Source organism: Mchenga conophoros, linkage group LG12, assembly GCF_057382185.1.
Source record: "Mchenga conophoros isolate Kocher_MC1m ecotype Shallow Benthic linkage group LG12, M_conophoros_male_GT1.1, whole genome shotgun sequence".
NCBI lineage: Eukaryota > Metazoa > Chordata > Actinopteri > Cichliformes > Cichlidae > Mchenga > Mchenga conophoros.
In genome coordinates this window covers 12,794,946-12,818,203 of record NC_140537.1, presented here as the reverse complement: position 1 = coordinate 12,818,203, position 23,258 = coordinate 12,794,946, and the positions used below count along the sequence as shown (strand labels likewise).

The 23,258-nt window shown below is 41.3% G+C and overlaps 1 protein-coding gene across 1 annotated transcript in view; it reads left to right on the top strand.

Moving 5' to 3' along the window:
- The window catches only part of LOC146562210 (transmembrane protein 132C), a 180,489-nt gene that overhangs the window by 110,473 nt on the left and 46,758 nt on the right, over nucleotides 1-23,258 (top strand). Inside the window, exon 4 of the mRNA XM_085293775.1 lies at nucleotides 22,764-22,950. Coding sequence (XP_085149901.1) covers nucleotides 22,764-22,950 — 187 coding nt within the window. The remainder of the gene's footprint in view (nucleotides 1-22,763; nucleotides 22,951-23,258) is intronic.

Sequence of the window (23,258 nt, the reverse complement as noted above, 5' to 3'; positions counted from 1 at the left end):
TGAAAATCTTATTGCCTCTCATTTTGTCATACATTTTCTGACCTTGACCAAAGTGAACACATATGATAAGGCTCCACCCCTGAACATATTTCAACTGCCATATTTGACACCAGGGACAGCGCCACCTAGTGGGAACAGGAAATGTCATGTTTTACACTTTGGGGTACAGTATTGTGATGGGTGACATCTGCAGCCTCAAATTTCTCCAGGAAAGCCTTAAGGAGTTGGTCTTGGGTTACAGTGAAAACTGTGACTTTTCACGAAAGGGTGTGACCCCAGCAGCATGGCGAACTTTGATGTCACGCCATGAAGAAACAAATTAGTATAACTCAATGAAATCCAGTCTGATCAGTACCAGACTTTACAGGCATGATGTCAGACCCGCCCTGAACAAATTGATATGCCCATTGTCGGAAATACGGACAGCGCCACCTAGTGGCAACAGGAAATGTCATGGCTTTAACTTTGTTGTACTGATTTTCACAGGTTGATCGTGGCCACCTCAAAAGCGGTGAATATCACCATCAGTCCCTCGTGATGCTTCAGTGCAAAAATTGTGACTTTAAACTGAACGGCGCACCCTGGTGGCAACGCAGTTCATCATGAAAGATGAAGTGGCTTTTGAGGGGCTTGGAAAGTTTATAGAGGCTTGAAATTTGGCACACACCTCCAAATGGATGAAGGCTTTGTTGTTATGTAACCATTTTCCTTGAATAGCGCAAAATGGCTCCACAGCGCCCCCTACAATATTTCAAAACATCAGCCCCTGCTCTGTGTTTCATCTATGAGTCTGACACTTGGTAAGCTTGTGTAAGATATCAAGATGTACAAAAAAGTCTCTTGGAGCAATATCCCAAATCCAACAGGAAGTCAGCCATTTTAAAATTAATGTGTAATTTTGATGACATTTTCCCCTCTTTTCAGGCTTCATACTTTGACGAACTCCTCCAAGGGATTTCATCATATTGAAGCATTCTTCAGTGTGTAGAATCTAAAGACCTTTCTGATGTTAAATTGCGAAGCTTTTTCCGTTCAGGGAAACGGGGTGGTCATGGCGGCACGTAGAGTTTCAATCACTCGCAAAAAGCAGTAATCTGCTGTCACTAAAAAACACAATGTCCAATTTCTCCCAAAGGTCGCAGGTGTGATGAGACTCGAGCTTGGAAATGTTTGTTATGCTATTTGTCAATAATGGTTAGAGCGCCACCTAGTGGCATGACTATAATCCTGGTTGAATAAGATGAAATGTTAGCTGGTGATTAAAAGCATGAAATCCATCAATGTGACATCACATCGGACGTGCCGGTTTGAGGTGTTGGCAGTGGCTCGACGTGCCGGGGGTGCGAGGGCCCTCATAACGCTGCTTGCAGCTTTAATTATTATTATTATTATTATTATTATTAGGGCCCGAGCACCGAGAGTGCGAAGGCCCTATTGTATCTGCTCCGTTTCTTATTATTATTATTATTATTATTATTATTATTATTATTATTATTCAGGCGAAACAAGGGCCTTTTTGAGGGCCTAAACATGCTCAAAAACTCATGAAATTTTGCACAAATGCCAGGTCTGGTGAAAAATTTTGTATTTTAATGGTTTTACATATGAGCACTGGGAAATGGCTCTACAGCGCCACCTATGCCTTGTTAAATGCAGCCCTACGACCACATCGTTTGAGCTACATGTATGAAATTTGGCACACATATGTATCATGCCAAGACGAACAAAAAAGTCTGTGGGCCCATTGACGCAAACCCAACAGGAAGTCCGCCATTTGGAAGAGAAAGTGACATTTTGGCTCTAATTTTGCCATTTCCATGCCTCGAACTTTTGCGAACTCCTCCTTGGGGTTTGATTTCATAACCTTCATATTTGGTCAGTGTCAACTACACCCTTGTGCCATGTTAAATTGCGGAGCTTTTGAGTTTTCACAATACTATGAGGCCGTGGCGCCATGGCGAATTTCGATGACTCGCCATGAAAATCTTATTGCCTCTCATTTTGTCATACATTTTCTGACCTTGACCAAAGTGAACACATATGATAAGGCTCCACCCCTGAACATATTTCAACTGCCATATTTGACACCAAGGACAGCGCCACCTAGTGGGAACAGGAAATGTCATGTTTTACACTTTGGGGTACAGTATAGTGATGGGTGACATCTGCAGCCTCAAATTTCTCCAGGAAAGCCTTAAGGAGTTGGTCTTGGGTTACAGTGAAAACTGTGAGTTTTCGCGAAAGGGTGTGACCCCAGCAGCATGGCGAACTTTGATGTCACGCCATGAAGAAACAAATTAGTATAACTCAATGAAATCCAGTCTGATCAGTACCAGACTTTACAGGCATGATGTCAGACCCGCCCTGAACAGATTGATGTGCCCACTGTCGGAAATACGGACAGCGCCACCTAGTGGCAACAGGAAATGTCATGGCTTTAATTTTGTTGTACTGATTTTCACAGGTTCATCGTGGCCACCTCAAAAGCGGTGAATATCAACATCAGTCCCTCGTGATGCTTCAGTGCAAAAATTGTGACTTTAAACTGAACGGCGCACCCTGGTGGTAACGCGGTTCACCATGAAAGATGAAGTGGCTTTTGAGGGGCTTGGAAAGTTTATAGAGGCTTGAAATTTGGCACACACCTCCAAATGGATGTAGGCTTTGTTGGCATGTGATCATTTTCATTGAATAGCGCGAAATGGCTCCACAGCGCCCCCTACAATATTTCAAAACATCAGCCCCTGCTCTGTGTTTCATCCATGAGTCTGACACTTGGTAAGCTTGTGTAAGATATCAAGATGTACAAAAAAGTCTCTTGGAGCAATATCCCAAATCCAACAGGAAGTCAGCCATTTTAAAATTAATGTGTAATTTTGATGACATTTTCCCCCCTTTTCAGGCCTCATACTTTGACGAACTCCTCCAAGGGATTTCATCATATTGAAGCATTCTTCAGTGTGTAGAATCTAAAGACCTTTGTGATGTTAAATTGCGAAGCTTTTTCCGTTCAGGGAAACGGGGTGGTCATGGCGGCACGTAGAGTTTCAATCACTCGCAAAAAGCAGTAATCTGCTGTCAGTAAAAAACACAATGTCCAATCTCTCCCAAAGGTCGCAGGTGTGATGAGACTCGAGCTTGGAAATGTTTGTTATGCTATTTGTCAATAATGGTTAGAGCGCCACCTAGTGGCATGACTATAATCCTGGTTGAATAAGATGAAATGTTAGCTGGTGATTAAAAGCATGAAATCCATCAATGTGACATCACATCGGACGTGCCGGTTTGAGGTGTTGGCAGTGGCTCGACGTGCCGGGGGTGCGAGGGCCCTCATAACGCTGCTTGCAGCTTTAATTATTATTATTATTATTATTATTATTATTATTCAGGCGAAACAAGGGCCTTTTTGAGGGCCTAAACATGCTCAAAAACTCATGAAATTTTGCACACATGCCAGGTCTGGTGAAAAATTTTGTATTTTAATGGTTTTACATATGAGCACTGGGAAATGGCTCTAGAGCGCCACCTATGCCTTGTTAAATGCAGCCCTACGACCACATCGTTTGAGCTACATGTATGAAATTTGGCACACATGTGTATCATGCCAAGACGAACAAAAAAGTCTGTGGGCCCATTGACGCAAACCCAACAGGAAGTCCGCCATTTGGAAGAGAAGGTGACATTTTGGCTCTAATTTTGCCATTTCCATGCCTCGAACTTTTGCGAACTCCTCCTTGGGATTTGGTTGTATAAGCTTCATCTTTGGACAGTGTTAACTACACACCTGGGCCATGTTAAATTGCGGAGCTTTTGAGTTTTCACAATACTATGAGGCCGTGGCGCCATGGCGAATTTCGATGACTCGCCATGAAAATCTTATTGCCTCTCATTTTGTCATACATTTTCTGACCTTGACCAAAGTGAACACATATGATAAGGCTCCAGCCCTGAACATATTTCAACTGCCATATTTGACACCAGGGACAGCGCCACCTAGTGGGAACAGGAAATGTCATGTTTTACACTTTGGGGTACAGTATAGTGATGGGTGACATCTGCAGCCTCAAATTTCTCCAGGAAAGCCTTAAGGAGTTGGTCTTGGGTTACAGTGAAAACTGTGAGTTTTCGCGAAAGGGTGTGACCCCAGCAGCATGGCGAACTTTGATGTCACGCCATGAAGAAACAAATTAATATAACTCAATGAAATCCAGTCTGATCAGTACCAGACTTTACAGGCATGATGTCAGACGCGCCCTGAACAGATTGATGTGCCCATTGTTGGAAATACGGACAGCGCCACCTAGTGGCAACAGGAAATGTCATGGCTTTAATTTTGTTGTACTGATTTTCACAGGTTCATCGTGGCCACCTCAAAAGCGGTGAATATCACCATCAGTCCCTCGTGATGCTTCAGTGCAAAAATTGTGACTTTAAACTGAACGGCGCACCCTGGTGGAAACGCTGTTCACGATGAAAGATGAAGTGGCTTTTGAGGGTCTTGGCAAGTTTATAGAGGCTTGAAATTTGGCACACACCTCCAATGTGACGAAGGCTTTGTTGTTATGTGATCATTTTCATTGAATATCCCAAAATGGCTCCACAGCGCCCCCTACAAATTTTCAAAACCACAGCCCCAGCTCTGTGTTTTATGTATGAATCTGAAACCTGGTAGGCTTATAGGAGATATCAAAATGTACAAAAAAGTCTCTTGGAGCAATATCCCAAATCCAACAGGAAGTCAGCCATTTTAAAATTAATGTGCAATTTTGGCAACATTTTCCCCTCTTTTCAGGCACCGTGCTTTGACGTACTCCTCCAAGGGATTTCATCAGATTGATGCAATCTCCTGTGTGTGGAATCTAAAGACCTTTGTGATGTTAAATTGCGAAGCTTTTTACGTTCAGGGAAACGGGATGGTTATGGCGGCACTTAGAGTTTGAATCACTCTCCAAAAAGCAATAATCTGCTGTCACTCAAAAACACAATGTCCAATCTCTCCCAAACGTCCCAGGTGTGATGAGACTCGAGCTCGGAAATGTTTGTTATGCCATTTGTACATAATGGTTAGAGCGCCACCTAGTGGAACGACTAACTAATCATGAATGAATGAGTTGAAATGTTAGCTGGTGGTTAAATGCATGAATTCCATCAATGTGACATCAGATCGGACGTGCTGGTTTTAGGTGTTGGGCGTGGCTCGACGTGCCGGGGGTGCGAGGGCCCTCATAACGCTGCTTGCAGCTTTAATTATTATTATTATTATTATTATTCAGGCAAAACAAGGGCCTTTTTGAGGGCCTAAACATGCTCAAAAACTCATGAAATTTTGCACACATGCCAGGTCTGGTGAAAAATTTTGTATTTTAATGGTTTTACATATGAGCACTGGGAAATGGCTCTACAGCGCCACCTATGCCTTGTTAAATGCAGCCCTACGACCACATCATTTCAGCTACATGTATGAAATTTGGCACACATGTGTATCATGCCGAGTCGAACAAAAAAGTCTGTGGGCCCATTGACGCAAACCCAACAGGAAGTCCGCCATTTGGAAGAGAAGGTGACATTTTGGCTCTAATTTTGCCATTTCCATGCCTCGAACTTTTGCGAACTCCTCCTTGGGGTTTCATTTCATAACCTTGAAATTTGGACAGTGTCAACTACACACCTGGGCCATGTTAAATTGCGGAGCTTTTGAGTTTTCACAATACTATGAGGCCGTGGCGCCATGGCGAATTTTGATGACTCGCCATGAAAATCTTATTGCCTCTCATTTTGTCATACATTTTCTGACCTTGACCAAAGTGAACACATATGATAAGGCTCCACCCCTGAACATATTTCAACTGCCATATTTGACACCAGGGACAGCGCCACCTAGTGGGAACAGGAAATGTCATGTTTTACACTTTGGGGTACAGTATAGTAATGGGTGACATCTGCAGCCTCAAATTTCTCCAGGAAAGCCTTAAGGAGTTGGTCTTGGGTTACAGTGAAAACTGTGACTTTTCGCAAAAGGGTGTGACCCCAGCAGCATGGCGAACTTTGATGTCACGCCATGAAGAAACAAATTAGTATAACTCAATGAAATCCAGTCTGTTCAGTACCAGACTTTACAGGCATGATGTCAGACCCGCCCTGAACAGATTGACGTGCCCATTGTCGGGAATACGGACAGCGCCACCTAGTGGCCACAGGAAATGTCATGGCTTTAATTTTGTTGTACTGATTTTCACAGGTTCATCGTGGCCACCTCAAAAGCGGTGAATATCACCATCAGTCCCTCGTGATGCTTCAGTGCAAAAATTGTGACTTTAAACTGAACGGCGCACCCTGGTGGCAACGCGGTTCAACATGAAAGATGAAGTGGCTTTTGAGGGGCTTGGAAAGTTTATAGAGGCTTTAAATTTGGCACACACCCCCAAATGTATGAAGGCTTTGTTGTCATGTGATCATTTTCATTGAATAGCGCGAAATTGCTCCACAGCGCCCCCTACAAAGATTCAAAATATCAGCCCCTGCTCTGTGTTTTATCTATGAGTCTGAAACTTGGTAAGCTCATGGAAGATATTAAGATGTACAAAAAAGTCTCTTGGAGCAATATCCCAAATCCAACAGGAAGTCAGCCATTTTAAAATTAATGTGTAATTTTGGCGACATTTTCCCCTCTTTTCAGGCTTCATACTTTGACGAACTCCTCCAAGGGATTTCATCAGATTGGACCGATCTGAAGTTTGTGGAATCTAAAGACCTTTGTGATGTTAAATTGCGAAGCTTTTTACGTTCAGCGAAACGGGGTGGTCATGGCGGCACTTAGAGTTTCAATCACTCGCCAAAAAGCAGTAATCTGCTGTCACTCAAAAACACAATATCCAATCTCTCCCAAACGTCGCAGGTGTGATGAGACTCGAGCTCGGAAATGTTTGTTATGCCATTTGTCAGTAATAGTTAGAGGGCCACCTAGTGGGACGACTATAATCATGGTTCAATGAGATGAAATGTTAGCTGGTGGTTAAATGCATGAATTCCATCAATGTGACATCACATTGGACGTGCTGGTTTTAGGTGTTGGGCGTGGCTCGACACGCCAGGGTGCGAGGGCCCTCATAACGCTGCTTGCAGCTTTAATTTTAGTTAGTTTTGTGAACGCTCATTACAGTTTTAGTTAGTTTTCCTTTTTTTGTTTTTATTTTTATTTCCGTTAACGAAAATGTTTTTTCACTTCTAGTTTTCGTTATTTCGTTAGTTTTCGTTAACGATAATAACCTTGCAACATTTTGGGGTGCAATTTTGTCCTTTCCATACACACATGATTGTTTACCCACACACATCACATGAGGCTTATTCTGAAATCGCCCCTGACCTCCTAACTGTACATTAAAATTCTTTCCACTCTTCCTCACTGTCATCATCATCAAGTTGACTGCCCTCAGTGAGTGCATGGTCCTCACAGGGATAGAAAACATGCAAACATGTGTATGCTTGACTCACCATTCTAGTCTGACATTCTTTACTATACTTAGCTAACCTGTCAAATGTACAAATCTATGTGATTGTGGATTCGTATAAAATATTTGTAGATGTAATTCAGATATATTTTATTTTTGCAAACTTTCATCAAGATTGGTCTTCTCACGTTGGAGGAAATGGGGAACACACATATAATCTTTATAGTATGATGATTACCCTTAGAAAAGTGGTCCAAAGGCATAATGTTGCACGTTGATATTTTAATTCAAACAACTAAAAAAGGGAATTAATCTCATGCAGATTGGTAGTTGAACTAGAGCAATGATGCTGGAGTGGACAAGTGCAGTCTCTGTGTTTACCTCTACTGTTAGACAAGCAGAAGGAGAATAATCTCAAGAATAAACTGGGTCAGATTTCATTTTAAGCACACTACCACACTTCCTGTATGCTTTGTGTGTACATCAGAGTTAGCTAGTCACCCCACATTGTTTAGGATTGAATAACTATTTCCCAGTGGTTTTTCTATATTTGGCTTTGGTTATATGAAAAGCAGGGAAAGCACTTTGAAATAAAAATGCTAAAACACATTTTTGAGATACATGCACTACCCGTCAAAAGTTTTAGGACACCACAATTTTTCTTTTTTAAAAATAAAATGATGCAGTCTTTCTCTTTGCACTCTGAAATGAAAGCTTAGTACAAATAAGTAATTGGAGTTAAAAAAACAAGAAGTCCCAGAATTAATTTATAGACCAAAATGTATTCTACATTTTTGACTCATCAAATTAGCCACCTTTGGCAGATATAACAGCTGAACCCACACGTGGCTTTCTTTCTAAAATCGAAATCACTGTTGTTCCCATATCTGTTGCAAAAGTTCCAATAAATGTGTAGCACTTGTAGTTTGCTTTACTTTCACTCTTCTGTCCTGTGCATCCCAAACCAGCTCGATGGAGTTTACGTCTGGAGACGGTGGCCACTCTATGTTTTCAAGTAAACCATTTTGTTCTTTTTCCCTGAGGTAGTTCTGGCATAGCTTGGACTTGTGTTTTGGGTCATTATCTTGCTGTAGGATGAACCCCTGACCAACTAGGCGCATACCAGAGGGTACTGCATGGTGCTGCAGAATGCTGTTCTAGCTGTTTCGGTCCATAATACCTTTTTCCAGTCTTCAGTAGTCCAGTGGCTGTGTTTCATGGCCCAGGCAAGCCTCTTTTGTCTCATCCTGTCAAACCTGTAGCTCTAAGTCTTCTCTTCACAGTTGAAATTGAGACTTGCTTCCTACGAACACTATGAAGCTGTAGCCTACAGCACAAGATAAAAGAGTCTATTCAGGAAAGAAGGATTACCACTCGGAAAGCGTATTTTAATTTCACTGAGACTTGAGCAAATAAGAAAATGCTTAAACTACGATTCTAAATAGGTAAAAATCAGAAGTTAAATCAAAATAATATTTAGAATAGACCTTTTCAAATTGCCAAATATGCACTAGATGACAAGCTCTCTTTTCATTGTTCTTGCTTGAATTGTACCAAATAGACATTATACCTGAATTAATTTAGCATAGCGCTAGTAAAACTTTCCGAAGATCATGAAATGATAATATGATGAGGCACAAAGTCCATACTCCTTGTTTTGTGAAATTCTGTAACTTATTTGAAACAATTATGTGTCTGAGTTTGACAAACACAGTGAAAATCTTCTGAAATCTTAGTGTTCCCCTGTGTGTTGACACAGACCATGTGTCCCTACTGAGCTGCAGCAGAGGATCAGTAACACATGAATTGTAGTATGTACCTTATATGCAGTATTTTATTTATTTATTTCTGTTTGTTTGTTTTGTTTTTGCACTACATTAGGTAAAATCAAAATAGTGTTGTCAAAATGGACAGTAGTCATAGCTGGACTGGCCATCGGGCATATTGGGCATTTGCCCGGTGGGCCAATGGTGATTTTTCGTTTTTATGGGCCGATGATTTTTTTTTTTTTTATAACAGTATAAACAATGAGAGGTGGTGGATTGGCCAGATGCTGGCAGATGTGTAAAAATAACTCAGTTGTTTGGTGGTGGCTATGGTGGAGCTGCCACAAGAGGCCAGGTGGATGAGGGAAAGGGGAGGCAGGAGGAGCAGACCCGCCCGTCCGAGTGTCAGGTGAACTGAACTTCAGGTAAGAAGTTATGACCTGCAGTCTATCTGGGTCAGATATAAACCAAGTTTAGGTGGAGTTTATTTTCGTTGTGCTGAGTTTTTATCGTCAGTTACAATAACTCGTACTGCGTACTGGCTAGCATGACGGAGTTTCTACAGCTAGGTGAGCGCTATGTTACTGATAGTGAACTTTATTTTACTCATAAGGTTAGTTAGTAGAGTTGCCAACCATCCCCTAAAAAACTGAATCGTCCTGCATTCAGAGAAAATATTACGTGTTTCGTATTGAGGTGAAAAGGAACACAGTTTGTCCCGTACTTCAGCTAGGATGGAAAAAGACACAAAGCTAGAGTTTTTCTCTGTCTTTACGCTGTCCGCTGTCTCTTCTTCTCTCATTCAATGGTGAAACTGATCAATGATCAGCTGATCAGCTTTTCTCTCTTGCTTGTTTATCGCCCACTATGTGCCAGAAAGAGGAAACCAGCGGATGTCGCGCTAAACAACAGCAGCACGTTTAAGCTTGATCAGCTTTTGTTAGAATTTATTTAATATTAATTTCTAGTATCAGCTGATGTTTGCTGGAGCCACAGCTGTAAAAGCTACTGGTCATTATATCGGTTTGGTTATCTGGTGAGAGGGAAACATGAAGATGAAACCAGGAGATGTCCTTACTGAATCATCAGAGCTGTGACGGAGAAACAGGTTTACCTTTTAGGTGACATGAATGATTGAAGGGAAGTTAAGAACTGTTTCTGAGAGACAAATAACACCAGGATCCTTTTCTAAATAGTTGACAGCTGGTAACTGTGCAGGGACGGGTCTAGCAAAGCTTTGCCAGGGGGGCCAGGTAGGGCATTAACAGGGAAAGGGGGGCACAAATAAAATACTTTTCTTTCTTATTCTCATTTAAAATATCTAGCTTTTATTAAATAATTATCTGAATCTTACAACCAAAGTTTTTATCTGATGTACAACGTATAGAAATCATACATATACCAACAAGACAGTGTACATCACTGTCACAACAGCGTTTGTTTTCATTCAAAGGCTTTATGGTTTTTCCTATAATACCTGGTGGGCCGGTCTCTAGTCAAAATGCCCGGGCCGATTTTTTGTCCCAGTCCAGCCCTGACAGTAGTGTGGTTATTTTTGCTATTTGTGTTGTAATCTTTAATTAAAAACAAACAACAACCACAAAGTGTGGAGACCCAAGTTTTGTGAATACAACAACTCCAGAATGAGGCAACGTACAATTTTCAAATCAATACCGTGGTTGCATCTACTAAAACTCTCAGTTACCCATATGGAAAAGAAATAGAAAAAACCTATAAGACAGATACAAACTTTATAAGATTTATATATATCTTTTCCATATGGGTAAGTTTAAATCTCAGTGACCTTGACTTCAAGGTCAGAGGTCAACTTTTCTGAAAATCAGAGGATCTTCACATTTATACCACAGGTGTGTCTACTAGGAGGCTGAAGAGAAAAAAGAACTGTATTTTTGAAGAATTACAAACAACAATCAGTTGATGATTAAAGCTGGTTTATTTAATTCATTTGTATCCAATTTTACCTATGTTAAGGTGTTTGAGGTCTGATTGAAGGATTGGTGTGATGGTAAGGTGTCCGCTGCTCCGCTTTGAATATTGATATAAACTTGACACAGTGATTACTAAATGGATATTCACCAAAATTGTGCCCAACAACCAACACTATATTTGTTGGTTGTTGTTGTTGTTGCTTTTAAGGCTTGTTGCTTTTAAGGCTTTTTTTTTTTTTTTCGTTTTCACAAGAATTGCTAGCTCCCCTAGAGCAGGGCTCTCTAACTCCAATCCTCGAGAGCTACTGTATCGCAGATGTCCTGCAAGCATTTGTTTCAGCTGTGTTGAAGTAGATTGAGACCCCTGCCCTACAGCATTGGCCACCCCAACAATCAAGGATTCCCTATGAGCAAGCATTTAGCAACAGTGGGGAGAAAAATCTCCCTTGTAAGAGGAAGAAATCTCCGACAGAACCAGGCTCAGAACCAGGCTCAGGAAGGGACAGCCACCATCTGCCTGGTTGACTGGTTAGGGTGGGAGGAGTGAAAATTAAAAAAAAAGAAAAAAAAAAAGCCAAAGTGATAATTATTGGAGCAACTTATTAATTTTTTGTTAAAATATTAAGCTAGTTTTGTCAGATTTAAAGGAATATTGGTTTTGCGTTGTGGATAAGCGTTTGCAGTGTAATTAGGCTGGAAATAGCCTTTTCCAACCCCTGCTTGTGGTTTTGTCACATTTGTCTGGAGTCAAAGAAATACTGCTAGAGATTTTTGTGCCCCTCTGCTTCTCACGTCAATGCAGGGGGAACCATTAGAAAGGTCAGGCTCAAAAAAGAGATGCTGGAGAACCTCTGAGGGGTTGATGCGCCGGTTTGGATCCAAGGCCAACATCTCCTTAATCAGGCTGACCAATAAATTTGTGCCACTTTAAGGTCCTTTGCTAACCATGATTAGTTGTTCAAGCTCATCAAGATGCTGAGGTGTTTCCTTGGACTGGTCTCCTGTCTCGTACTGAAATTGTTTGTCCATCTTAAATGTCCAGCGTTGTTCGCCGTAGTCGTCTTTTCTGAAATAATATTCTGTGGCCGTGCCACAGTCTAGAATATAATCTGGTGGCTGGCCCTGAGTGTGTATGATGAATTTTAAAACGTGATAATCCTCATTCCCAGGGTAGAGTGGCACCCCTGTAGCAAGCTCCACAGCTACCTCTCCCATGCTCCCAGGGTGTGAGTGTGAATGCCAGAGCACTCTGAAATGCACACAAAGTCTTTGCAGACTCCTAAGGATCACACATCCTATCACTACACAATCGATTATACACCTCTAAGCACATATGGTTAAATATTTCTAAGCATAAATGACAATCAACAATATAAACCTGACAGCTACCAGCCCCAGCGACCACATTTCAATTGCTTCATTATATGGAATATGAAGCATAACTTCAGGTGCCCTACTAAATGGTCTGCACACAGGTACCACAAATCACTGCAGACACAGGACATGCGAGGCCAAATTCAATAACTTTGACAGGAGACTGATGGCGGTTCACAACCACTATGTTTCCAAGTTTGAGATCAGCATGCACTATTCCCAGGGAACTCAGATGGAAAAGAGCATTTGCTAGTTGTTGTAAAATTGGCCTCAGTTCTCTTATGGGGAGACCCTGGTGATTCCGATCTTTCATGTAGTCCCACAGGTTTTGATCAAGCAGTTCAAAATTTAAGCAGATACGCTTTCCATCTAGGAAATAGCCATTCCACTTAACAATATTGCAGGTATCCCCATCCAAACATTGCAGTTTCTCTAGGATGAAAATTTCTAATTTTGCCTGTTGCAAAATTTCAGGTTTGCTCTTATTGATTTTGATAGCCATGGCTTTTTTGTTTTTTGTTTTTTGACATTTGGTTACGACACCAAAGGGGCCTTCTCCAAGGAAAGCCTCTACCTTGTGGTCTTTTCCCAAAATTTTTTTGCTCATTATGAAACTGACAATTATTTAACTGCGTGTGTGTGTGTGTGTGTGTGTGTGTGTGTGTGTGTGTGTGTGTGTGTGTGTGTGTTCAGCGACAGATTCCCACACTGATGCACCGGTGCAGAGCATGTATTGTGTTTGCACATACTTACACGGACAACTATTTGTGTGTGTGTGTATGTGTGTGTGTCTGTGTGGGGGTACGTGTGTGTCCTAGCTCCATTCTGCTGACTGGTTTATTGCTGTTCCAGGTGACGGAGCATGAGAACAGCAGAGATTCAGGGTGCTGTTTTCAAGCACCACTGAAGCTACAAATTTCATTATTTTCACCCACAAGAAGTTTGGTGTTCCATGCATGAGGCCCCATGCCACACACACACAGACGCTGTCTGAGAGTGTTCTGGACAGCATCTCCTCTGGTCCCATCAGCTTGCATTATGCATATTCATTCTGACATTCTGTTCAACAGCCCTTGTTGCATGTATCAGCAATGTTTCTTCAGTTTCTCTGCTGGTGTTTATTGTGAGCCTTTGTAGTGTCGCTTACACTTTACACTGTGCATCCCATGGCATACAGTTAGAAAAGACGAGTCTTGCTTTAACTACAGATGTGCAGCTGGGCGTGAGGATGTTATTCTACTGTAACTATAATATGACAGGATGTCTAAGAATACTTGACCTACAAGTTGAAGAAATGAAGAAATTGGACCTGAAAATGTCACTTTACTTATTCCACAAAAGCTCCCTGTCTATCTCTCTCTCTTATTCTCCAAATCCCACGAGGCAGTGGACACAATGATCCTATCACATCAGAGGGAGATTAAACAAGGAGTGTCACAATGACACAGGGAGTTTGATAATGGCACAATAGAAGCACTTTCAATTATAGCTCCTTCTCTGGAGATGTCTGCTAAAAAGGAAATTCTTCCAATAACTTTGTCCTGTGTCTTTTTATTCATTTTGACATTTAAATCTATCTTTCTTTAACCTTCTCGCAGCATCAATTCAATAGCTCTCTAGTATGCTGCTAACAAGATAAGATTGAGCTGAATAACCTGTGCAAGGTGCTTTTTAGACTGTGTAATTAGTGAAGACAGAAGTTTGAGTTTGTTGATAACGTGCTTTTGAAAGGGCATATGGAAGAATATTAGCTAAATATACTAGGGTATTTGTTATAACCTTAAACCTAGGTGCTGCACCTTTGGTAATTTGTTCCTTTTATTTTTGCAAAACAGAGCTGACAATACGACCTAATTAACTTATTTCACTGGCAAAAAAAAACCAAGAATCAGGTACTTTTGGATTCATGCTTTTTGCCATCCAAAGCATCTTTTTAAAGAAATAAAAAACAATTCTCAGTCGTGCTTCCTTTTTAGTGTGATACATGGCAGTAAGCTGAACACACTCTTTTTAGAGTGTTTACAGGCCATTTTAGATGCTTGTTGCTTTTTAGATTGCAGGATGTGCATGAGAATGTGAAAAAAATGCTTTTTATCTTAGAGTTATGTGAAGGCTGATATTACTCCTTTGTTTGTCTGTTAAATGTAATGGAATAGACAGCAGCTCTTTGTCTAGACTCAGCAGTGAGTCACCAAACTTCACCAACCCACATTCCTAATGTGCTTAAATAATACAGAAAATAAAGAGGTATTTTTTTCTTTTTTACAGTTGGCTTCTAACTCTAACTGGGAGTTAACCGTCTAGCCGAATGTGTTCAGCTACTGGATACTGTGGATTTAGGCATTTATAAAACATTTTTAAAAGTCCCCTCCTAAGACATGCAAGCCTGTGTCTTAGGAGGGGGTTTGCAGGTGTGAACGTGAGCATGAGTTGCTGTCTTTAAGTGTCAGCTCAGTGAGTGACTGGTGATGAGCCTGCCTGAGGTGTACCCTGCCTCTAACCCAATGTAAGCTGGAATCAGTTCTAGCCCTCCATGACAGTCTAAAGGATAAGCCGATATATGGGTGGGTACAACGGAGCTGATGGATGGTATATAGCACACGGCAGTGGAAAACTTTAGAAAGGTAAAGGCAATCTGCATTTCTTTAACCTGTAGGGATACCAGCGCGCATGCAAATCCGGTGAAAAGGTGCCGTTATCATAATCACATCCGTTAACGGCAATGATTGACTTTACATTGTCATTTTGATGCATTCCTAAGCTTCATATAGCATTTTAAACACATTATGATGCTAGGGTGTTCACTTATGTTTCATTGTGCGTGTCTGACAGATCTGCTGGTGTCATTGTGATTTATGGGCAACCTGAATGGGCCCAAACACCATCCTCTCAGAGATCTCTGTGCTATTCTCAGTGCATTGGTTGTCAGCCGTCACCGACAGCACCTTGTCAAGTCTGATTTCCTCTCCAGTCCGGTCCCTAGAACCAAAGGGCCAGCTGCTTCCAACTTTTGGGCCTGTTATCTCTCTCTTGCCTTTGGCTGCCCTCTGGTCGTTTGTCTGCTCTCAGATTTAGTCAAACCGTGGCTAGCTTACAGATAATTATCAGACCGAGGCCAGCTGTGTTGCAAGCATCTACAGCCCCCTTTTGTTGCTAATTGAATTAGACCCCATGCTGGAAGTGACAGAGAAATGAACAGTTTCCCCCAGCGAGCCATGTGATTAGCAGACTTGCAGAAAAAAGGTCAACTCAGGATGGCATGCTGGTGTATATGGTTGATGTCACTGACTCAACAACTGTGACCACAGTCAGCCTCACACCGATGTTTCTGTCAGGTTTCATTTTATTTGATGTGTGTCAATCGAGGTCAAGTACAGAGGACAGTCAGTGGAGTGGTGCCAGGGCTGCTATGTGACTTTAGGAGGCAGGAACGTGTCGTTGTATTTCTTCTTTTTGCCATCTGTTTTTCACTTTATTGGTTAGCAATTCATGTGAGCAGGAGCTTTGGTTTTTAAGTATCATTATTTAAAAAAAGACATTTGTTCAGACACGGGCAATTACACATGTTTGATTTTTGCAATCGCATGCACAACTGCGTTATAAATTAGCCATTTGTCAAATCACATATTAATGTAAATATTTTTTACCCATTCTTTCTCGCAGGTCACTTTATTCATGTAAGCATAAGCATACCACTTCTCAGAGATATTCAGCAATGCCCAGGAGACAGTGAGAGCTACTCTTAAAGCTTTTAGTTTATTCTTGAGGTGTCCTTTGGATCATTGTTGCCTATTGTTGTACAAACTTTTTTCAGTGTCACTTAAGCATCCATTCTTCCTTTAATGTAAGGGGACAACAGATGTTAGGGTGTGCAGGTCCACACATTTTTAATATTGCTGATATTTTCCGTTAAATATTGTTGGATATAAGCGACAGTTCATTTTATTGCATACATATATGCATTATATGCAATTAATGATTTTTCCAGTTGCAGGTATTCATAAGCAACCCTTAAGTAGTTTTGAATCTGCAGTACATTTAGATATGGAATGCAAAGCTTCTGCCATAAGGTGGTGCTAAGTGCGGCACGTTTTTACACAGAAGTGGTAGAAGAAGAATTGAGTTTAATATATGCTGTCAGCACAAGCTAGGTTTTCGGGGCCCCAGAGGAAGCTCTGGGCAGATTAGGAGCCAGTAATGTTGCTTTAATGTGCGGATTTAAATGATGATGGAAAATTAACAATAATCCATATACAGCCTCACAGCAGTACATATTGATCCCCACAGAGCTTTTGACATTCTTATTTTTGTCAAGGCAAAATCTTCTAAAAAAATATGTGTGTAGTCAAAAACTCAGTTTAACTTTTTAATTCACTTGTTTATGTCATTGTTTCCAAAGTGAGTGCATCAAAATGTCTCCTAGCATACGTTAGATATTGTAATTTCTGTAACGTCTCCTTAAGATGACTCTTCCCTGCAGATGCTGCCTGGGCATCAACGCTGTTAATAGGACTAGCACATTATTTGTCCCTCGTTAATCTTTCCTGTAGGTCTCAAATGACAAACTCTGGAGCTGAAAAATGAATTGAGTGAATAAAAATGTATTTCCTTGCATCCAAAAGTCGATCCCTGTGGACTCGCACGTAAAAAGGTTGGACGTTTCCAACAAAGAGCAGACAGTTTACAGCCTCGTGCAACAAAATGATTGTGATCCCTGCAGCTATATTTGTCCATTATAACAACTCTCTGGGCTGAATTTTCTTTATAACTAAGCCTCTCAGGGTGTTTTTAAACCTTAAAGTTTCCGTTTTTAAGGATATCGCATTAACTGATAGCTGGTTGCTAACTAGGCTGATAGATTTGTGTTAGGACTTACCTCGATGTTCCGAATCACTGAACTAGATCACTCCCCCATGTTTGTTTCATTTATGTTTTTTTATTTTTATAGCACGTTTAATTACAACAGCAACATTGACCAAAGTGCTGTGCAGAAACACAAAATAACTTGTATTAAATAATTTATAATATTAGTAAGAAATACCAAATAACTCTCATACTGTATTAAAAGCCTGTGAATACAAATGTGTTTTAGATGAGATTTTAAAAGGAGCCTGTCTGATGTGTAGATTATTCCACAGTTTAGGCGCTACGACTCCAAATGCTCGATCACCTCTGTGAACCAGCCTAGACCTTGGTATGGCTGAAATCAAAAGATCATTTGATCTAAGAGATCTAGAGAGCGCATAAGGCTGCAAGAGGTCAGACAAATACCCGGGAGCCTGTCCATCCAGGGCTTTGTAAGTCAACAATAAAATTTTAAAACCAATTCTGAAGTGAACAGGGAGCCAGTGAAGAGAGACAAGCACCGGGGAAATATGTTCAGAAGACGAGCTGCAGCATTCTTGACCAACTGCAGTCTTGCAAGGCAGGTCCGACTAACCCCAACATTTAAGGAGTTACGATAGTCCAGCTGGGATGTAATAAAAGCATGGAAATGATTTCACCTTGGATAAAAGCCTCAGTTTGAAAAAAGACCACTGTAGAACTGAGCTAATCCGTTTTTCAAAGGTGAAATTTGTGTCAAATTTAACCGCTGAATTTTTGCGTGTGACTTAATAAAAGGCTCAGGACTAGGGATGGGTATCGTTTAGGTTTTATCCGATACCGGTGCCAAATCGGTACTTTTGAAACGGTGCCGGTGCTTAAACGGTGCTCGAACCGGTGCTTAAAGAATGGAGAACACAAACTTTGTCCAAAAACCTCTCATGTTCAGCTGTTTTTTTTTTTTGTAAAAAGATAACAATGTGTGCCTTTTCTGCAGCTATGTGGCATATATGGTATCACTCTTGGCTGGAAGCAGTGCTTAAACAATGGAAAAAACACAAACTTTGTCCAAAAACCTCTCATGTTTAACTGTTTCCCACTTTTTCTTTGGTCATTTTAGCCTTTTTTGGCCAGGGTGAAGGGAGTATCTGCCATCAAACAAGAAGACAGCCGCATGTAGCTATGATGATGTTTGCTAGTTCACCTTACATGCATTAATGTAATAACGTGTTTAGCCTACTCAACGTAAATTACACACGAACAACATTAAGCGACTCACGCAGAGAAGAACGGCTGCTGCTGCATCATCATCCTCATCATTTCTGCTACACTGGCAGGGCTAGGGGCCAGGACTCTATTCTTCGGGTTTTTGGGGGATGTTGCTCCGGGTCCGATAACTGGCAACCCACCCGACGTGCACGGTGTGAGGTCTCGCAGCAAGCTATCAAATACGGCGTATTTCTCGGCTTTTAAAAAAAACGCTATGCGTCGCCAGGTGTTTCATCGGATTCTTGGTGTTACCTCCTTTGACAGTATCACAATATCACCTTAAAGCACTTGTTGCAGGCTGCTGAGTTTGCATATTTTGCTGTGAAGTACAGCCAGACTTTTGACCGCTTCGCCTTGGACATTTTTAATCTGGAGCTCTGCTCTAACAGAACGTACGTACCTGGCCCCGCCTACTATCCTCGGAAACGTAAAATGATTGGCTAGAAGTGTATCACAGCTCAGGGAAAAAAAGCACCGAAATAAAGCACCGAAATGTGCGCTGCTTTTCGGTCTGGTTACTACCGTTTATGTCAGAACCGGTGCCATCATGGCACCGGACACCGGTACCCATCCCTACTCAGGACTATGCAGGTTAAAATGAGAAGTGCTGGGATTGCCACTTGGTCCAAACATTATCACGTCAGTTTTGTTCTCATTATAGTTAAGGAAGTTAGAGGCCATCCAGGCTTTATCTTCACCGAGACACTGAAGTAAGAGTTCTAGTGGAGCAGAACAGCTTCTCTTCAGTTTCTGCTGTCGGACGACTATTTTAGTCCAATTACTTGACAAAAGAGATGACCAGTGTGATTATTTGTACTAACAGCTTAACTAAAAAGCTGGTGCTCAGGTGTGTTTGACTGATATTGAAGCTTGTTACTTAGGATTAATTAGCAGGCATCAGTGTCTTTGTGATGTACTGCTATTGTCTATGGACACAGCTTCTAGCAAAATTTAGTGGCATTAGCTGGCAGCTTTGCAGTCCACTCTCTTGCATATGGTCACTTCTGGCTCAAGGAAAACCATCATGGCAGTGGCCAGAATGCTAAAACAATGGCTTCAAATGTGACTTCCACAATTTCATTAAACTTCAAAAGGAAACTGTCCTTTAAAATTCAGGAAACTGAACAAGTGGAGGACAAAGAAGAAATGGCTGTGCTAAAAGTGAACTATAGCAAGTGAGTATATGAAAGTCATGTCCTCAAGAAATAGGGGGGGAAATCCAGCAAAGATCTGACACAGGACCTGAGAGAGGCACCTGCCCCTTCAGTTTATCCATCTACTGTTCACTGAAGCCTCATCAGAAATGGTCTCAGTGGAAAGGTGGCTGTCAAGAAGCCACTCTTAAAGAAGGGAAATAGAGGGGAAAGCCTGAGCTATGCCAAATTACACAAGATCTCTACTGAAAGTCAGTGACAACATGTGTTCATAAGTGATGTATCCAAATTAGAAATTTTTCGTTTAAGTAGTCATTATTGTGTATGGGGAAAGTCAACAATGAATGTCTACAGCCATCTGCAAACATTTTGGAGGCTGTGTCATGGTTTAGGGTTGTATTTCAGCTAGTGGTGTTGGTCTTGTCAAAATTTATGGCATTATGAATGCACCAAAGTACAGTCAGATTGTGACCAACCATGTATTACCATCTGAAAAGCATCTGATTGTCAACAGCTTCTTTTTTCCCAATGGCAATGATCCCAAACCATGAAACTGTGAAAACCATACCCAGATAGGAAACATACAATGAAACAGTCATGGACTGGCCTCCTCAGATTTCAACCCTCAACATTATTGAAGCAGTGCAGGATCATCCTGACAGAGAACAGACCAAAAAGCAGCCAACATCCAAAGAAGATCTTTGAATGTCTCTCAAGAATCCTGGGGAACTATTCCTTAAAACTACTGAAAGAAATGACAAGAAAGTTTGATTAAGAGAGTTCAGGCTGTGCTGAAGAATAAAAGTGATCAAACCAAATACTGACTTTTAAGCTCATTAGAATTATACAGATCTTATATACTCTATTCCCATGCGTGTTTTGCACAAGTTTCAAATTTCACTGGTAAAATATTGGGTAATATTATAGCTCAAAATTTTTTTGTACCGTACTGAATTCCAGACCTTTGCATAGAGCTGTGTTTTTCACACTCTAACTTATTTCCATTAGTCCCCAGCAAAGGTGAGGTCAAATAAACACCAAGCTATGGACTAACAGTGTGCATTCTCATGTCTGTGCTTATCCTTCTCTTGCACTTGTTTTTATATTGCTGTCATATGCTGTCTGCTTTTGAAGGAAATGTATTTCTCTCACAAAACTGCCAAATTAGCAGCATGTCTGCATCCTAAAAAGAAAGACCTGTTTGTCCAATGTACAATCTCATAACCTCAACATTTTGTTGACACTGTTATTATAAGGAGAAATACAGTAACCTCATAAAAGTTGCAGCATTTACAGCAGCTATTAAACTCTGCCAAGTGGATCACGCAAGGAGGGAAATAATTGACATGTTTCAAGGAGAGAGGGGAGGAAAAAACTAATAATACATTGTGTCTGTCTTTTCTGGAGGCCCTTTGACTTTGTGAGTGTGTGCGCTCTTTTCCCATACCTGGCAGTGTATGTAAAGTATAATCAAACCTTTCTGCTGTGCAGTCGCTTTCATTCTTTTGCCTGTCTTCCTTGTTGGCTGCCTAAAATGTGAGATGTTTTTTCCAGAACAACCTTTTAAAAAAGAAGAAAAAAAGCCTGTTCTAAGAAAAGTAGGCCACTTGGACAGATGACTGACACGGGTTTTGTGTGACACTGAAGCACTTTATTTCGGGACGTTTAGTGCATCATCTGTTGAAATTCTTCACCTGCTGAAATTTGTGACTTTGCTCATCTTTATACAGATATTAGTATCTGTGGTTTTTTCCACAGCAATGTGGAGCGGTTACGTAAGTCCACGCTGTCGTTCTGTGTTTTCAGCGAGTCGTACACTCTGATTAGAACGATAATATGAAATGTGACACAAGTTGTTCGGTTGTCATCTTAATTATTTATACACACCTCTGTTGGATGTGAAAATTGGGTTGTTGTGCTCTGCTGCGTGACAAATCTTTCATTCTTTCAGTGTCAGATGCAAGAATATAAGAACGATGTGAAAGATGTGTCCTCTCTGAATATTTCTATTATTTATTTTGCCACTGTTTTTAGTCTCCTATTTATAATTTAGGATGTTATACATTTGCGTGTGCTGTCTTTCCACGAGTTAAATGTATCGTCTCTCCTCATGGCGTTGTATTATTTGCTTTTTTTTCTGCTTCATGTTTGACACTATTCCCCACAGGCTCTTCTCTCCAAACAAAAAAACATGTGAATTTCTTCACCCCTGCTTTTCTCTGTCTCTCCCCCACACCATGCTCAAATTACATGATGCTGTTTTGCGCCGGTGTGCCACAGAGACCGTGCATGAAATTTATTGGGCCCGAGTCCTGCCATTTGACACGCACGATGTGGCTAACAGATCTTGTGCCATTTCCCATCTCCTCCAGCTCCCGTGTAATGCTGACCTTTCCTGCCTCAGGGCTATATTTAAACCGTGAGCACCGGAGACTTATGGCGGCATGGGAAATTTTGTTATCGACGCTCTCCATTTGTCTGACTTAATTCAGGCCTACTGTAGATCGAGCTGAAGCATGCCGTATATTTATACTCCTGCAAGGCAAACAAGGGCAGCGGTGACAAACCCAGCCATCAACAACTTAGTGGGGGTTACTCTTGATGAAATATTCCTTTGAATTGCTCTTTGGAGTGTCGGGGAGATTGTGCCGTAGGTTGTGTTTACATTGCACATCACCTACTGTAAAGTGTGAGAGGAATATAGAGCGGGCGGGATGATATTCCATAAAGCAGAGAGTTGAACAGAGAGTCATACACAAAGGGACTTGGCATTTTGGAGAATCTCAGCTGGTAAAATGTCATAGATATCCACCTCAGACACATTCATCAGCCTTTACCATTTGTCGTCATTAGACCAGAAACCGGGTTGAATGAACTCACCAACACACATAAGTCACGACATCCGCACACGCTCTTTTTTTTTCAAGCCACCTGCTTAACTATTCACTCACGCTCTCTTTTTTTCCTGCACGCTGATAGGCCTGAGATGGGAGTTCAGAGGGTGCTCCAGGTGGATCTGAAAATGGAAAGCTTCCCAGAGCCGATGGGCAGCCGCTGGATGGCCTGGCAGGTGGAATACCCGGCCAGTCGCGCTGCCACTCAAGAGGTGGAGACAGAGATCCGCCTGGCTCAGGAGGACGTGGCGGGCATCGTGCCCCTGGCCATGGTGAGTGATGCCACTTCCAGCTCAGTGCAGTGCCCAAAACATATAAATGGCTGGACTCATTACCCTGAATGCGTGTAGAAGATGCTGGTAATATGGAGCACCATATTGTAAATTCACACCAAGAATCAACATTTGCATATGTGTTTGCACGACAAGAAAGAAATGCATTGCAAAGACTTTTTGCCCTATTAATTATAAGCAGGATATCAGTATATTTATGGCTGGTCAGATTTTTAAAAAAACAACAACAAAAAAGATTAGATTCAAAGTATTAATAAACGAGCAAGGAGAATGCATTCGTGGTATAC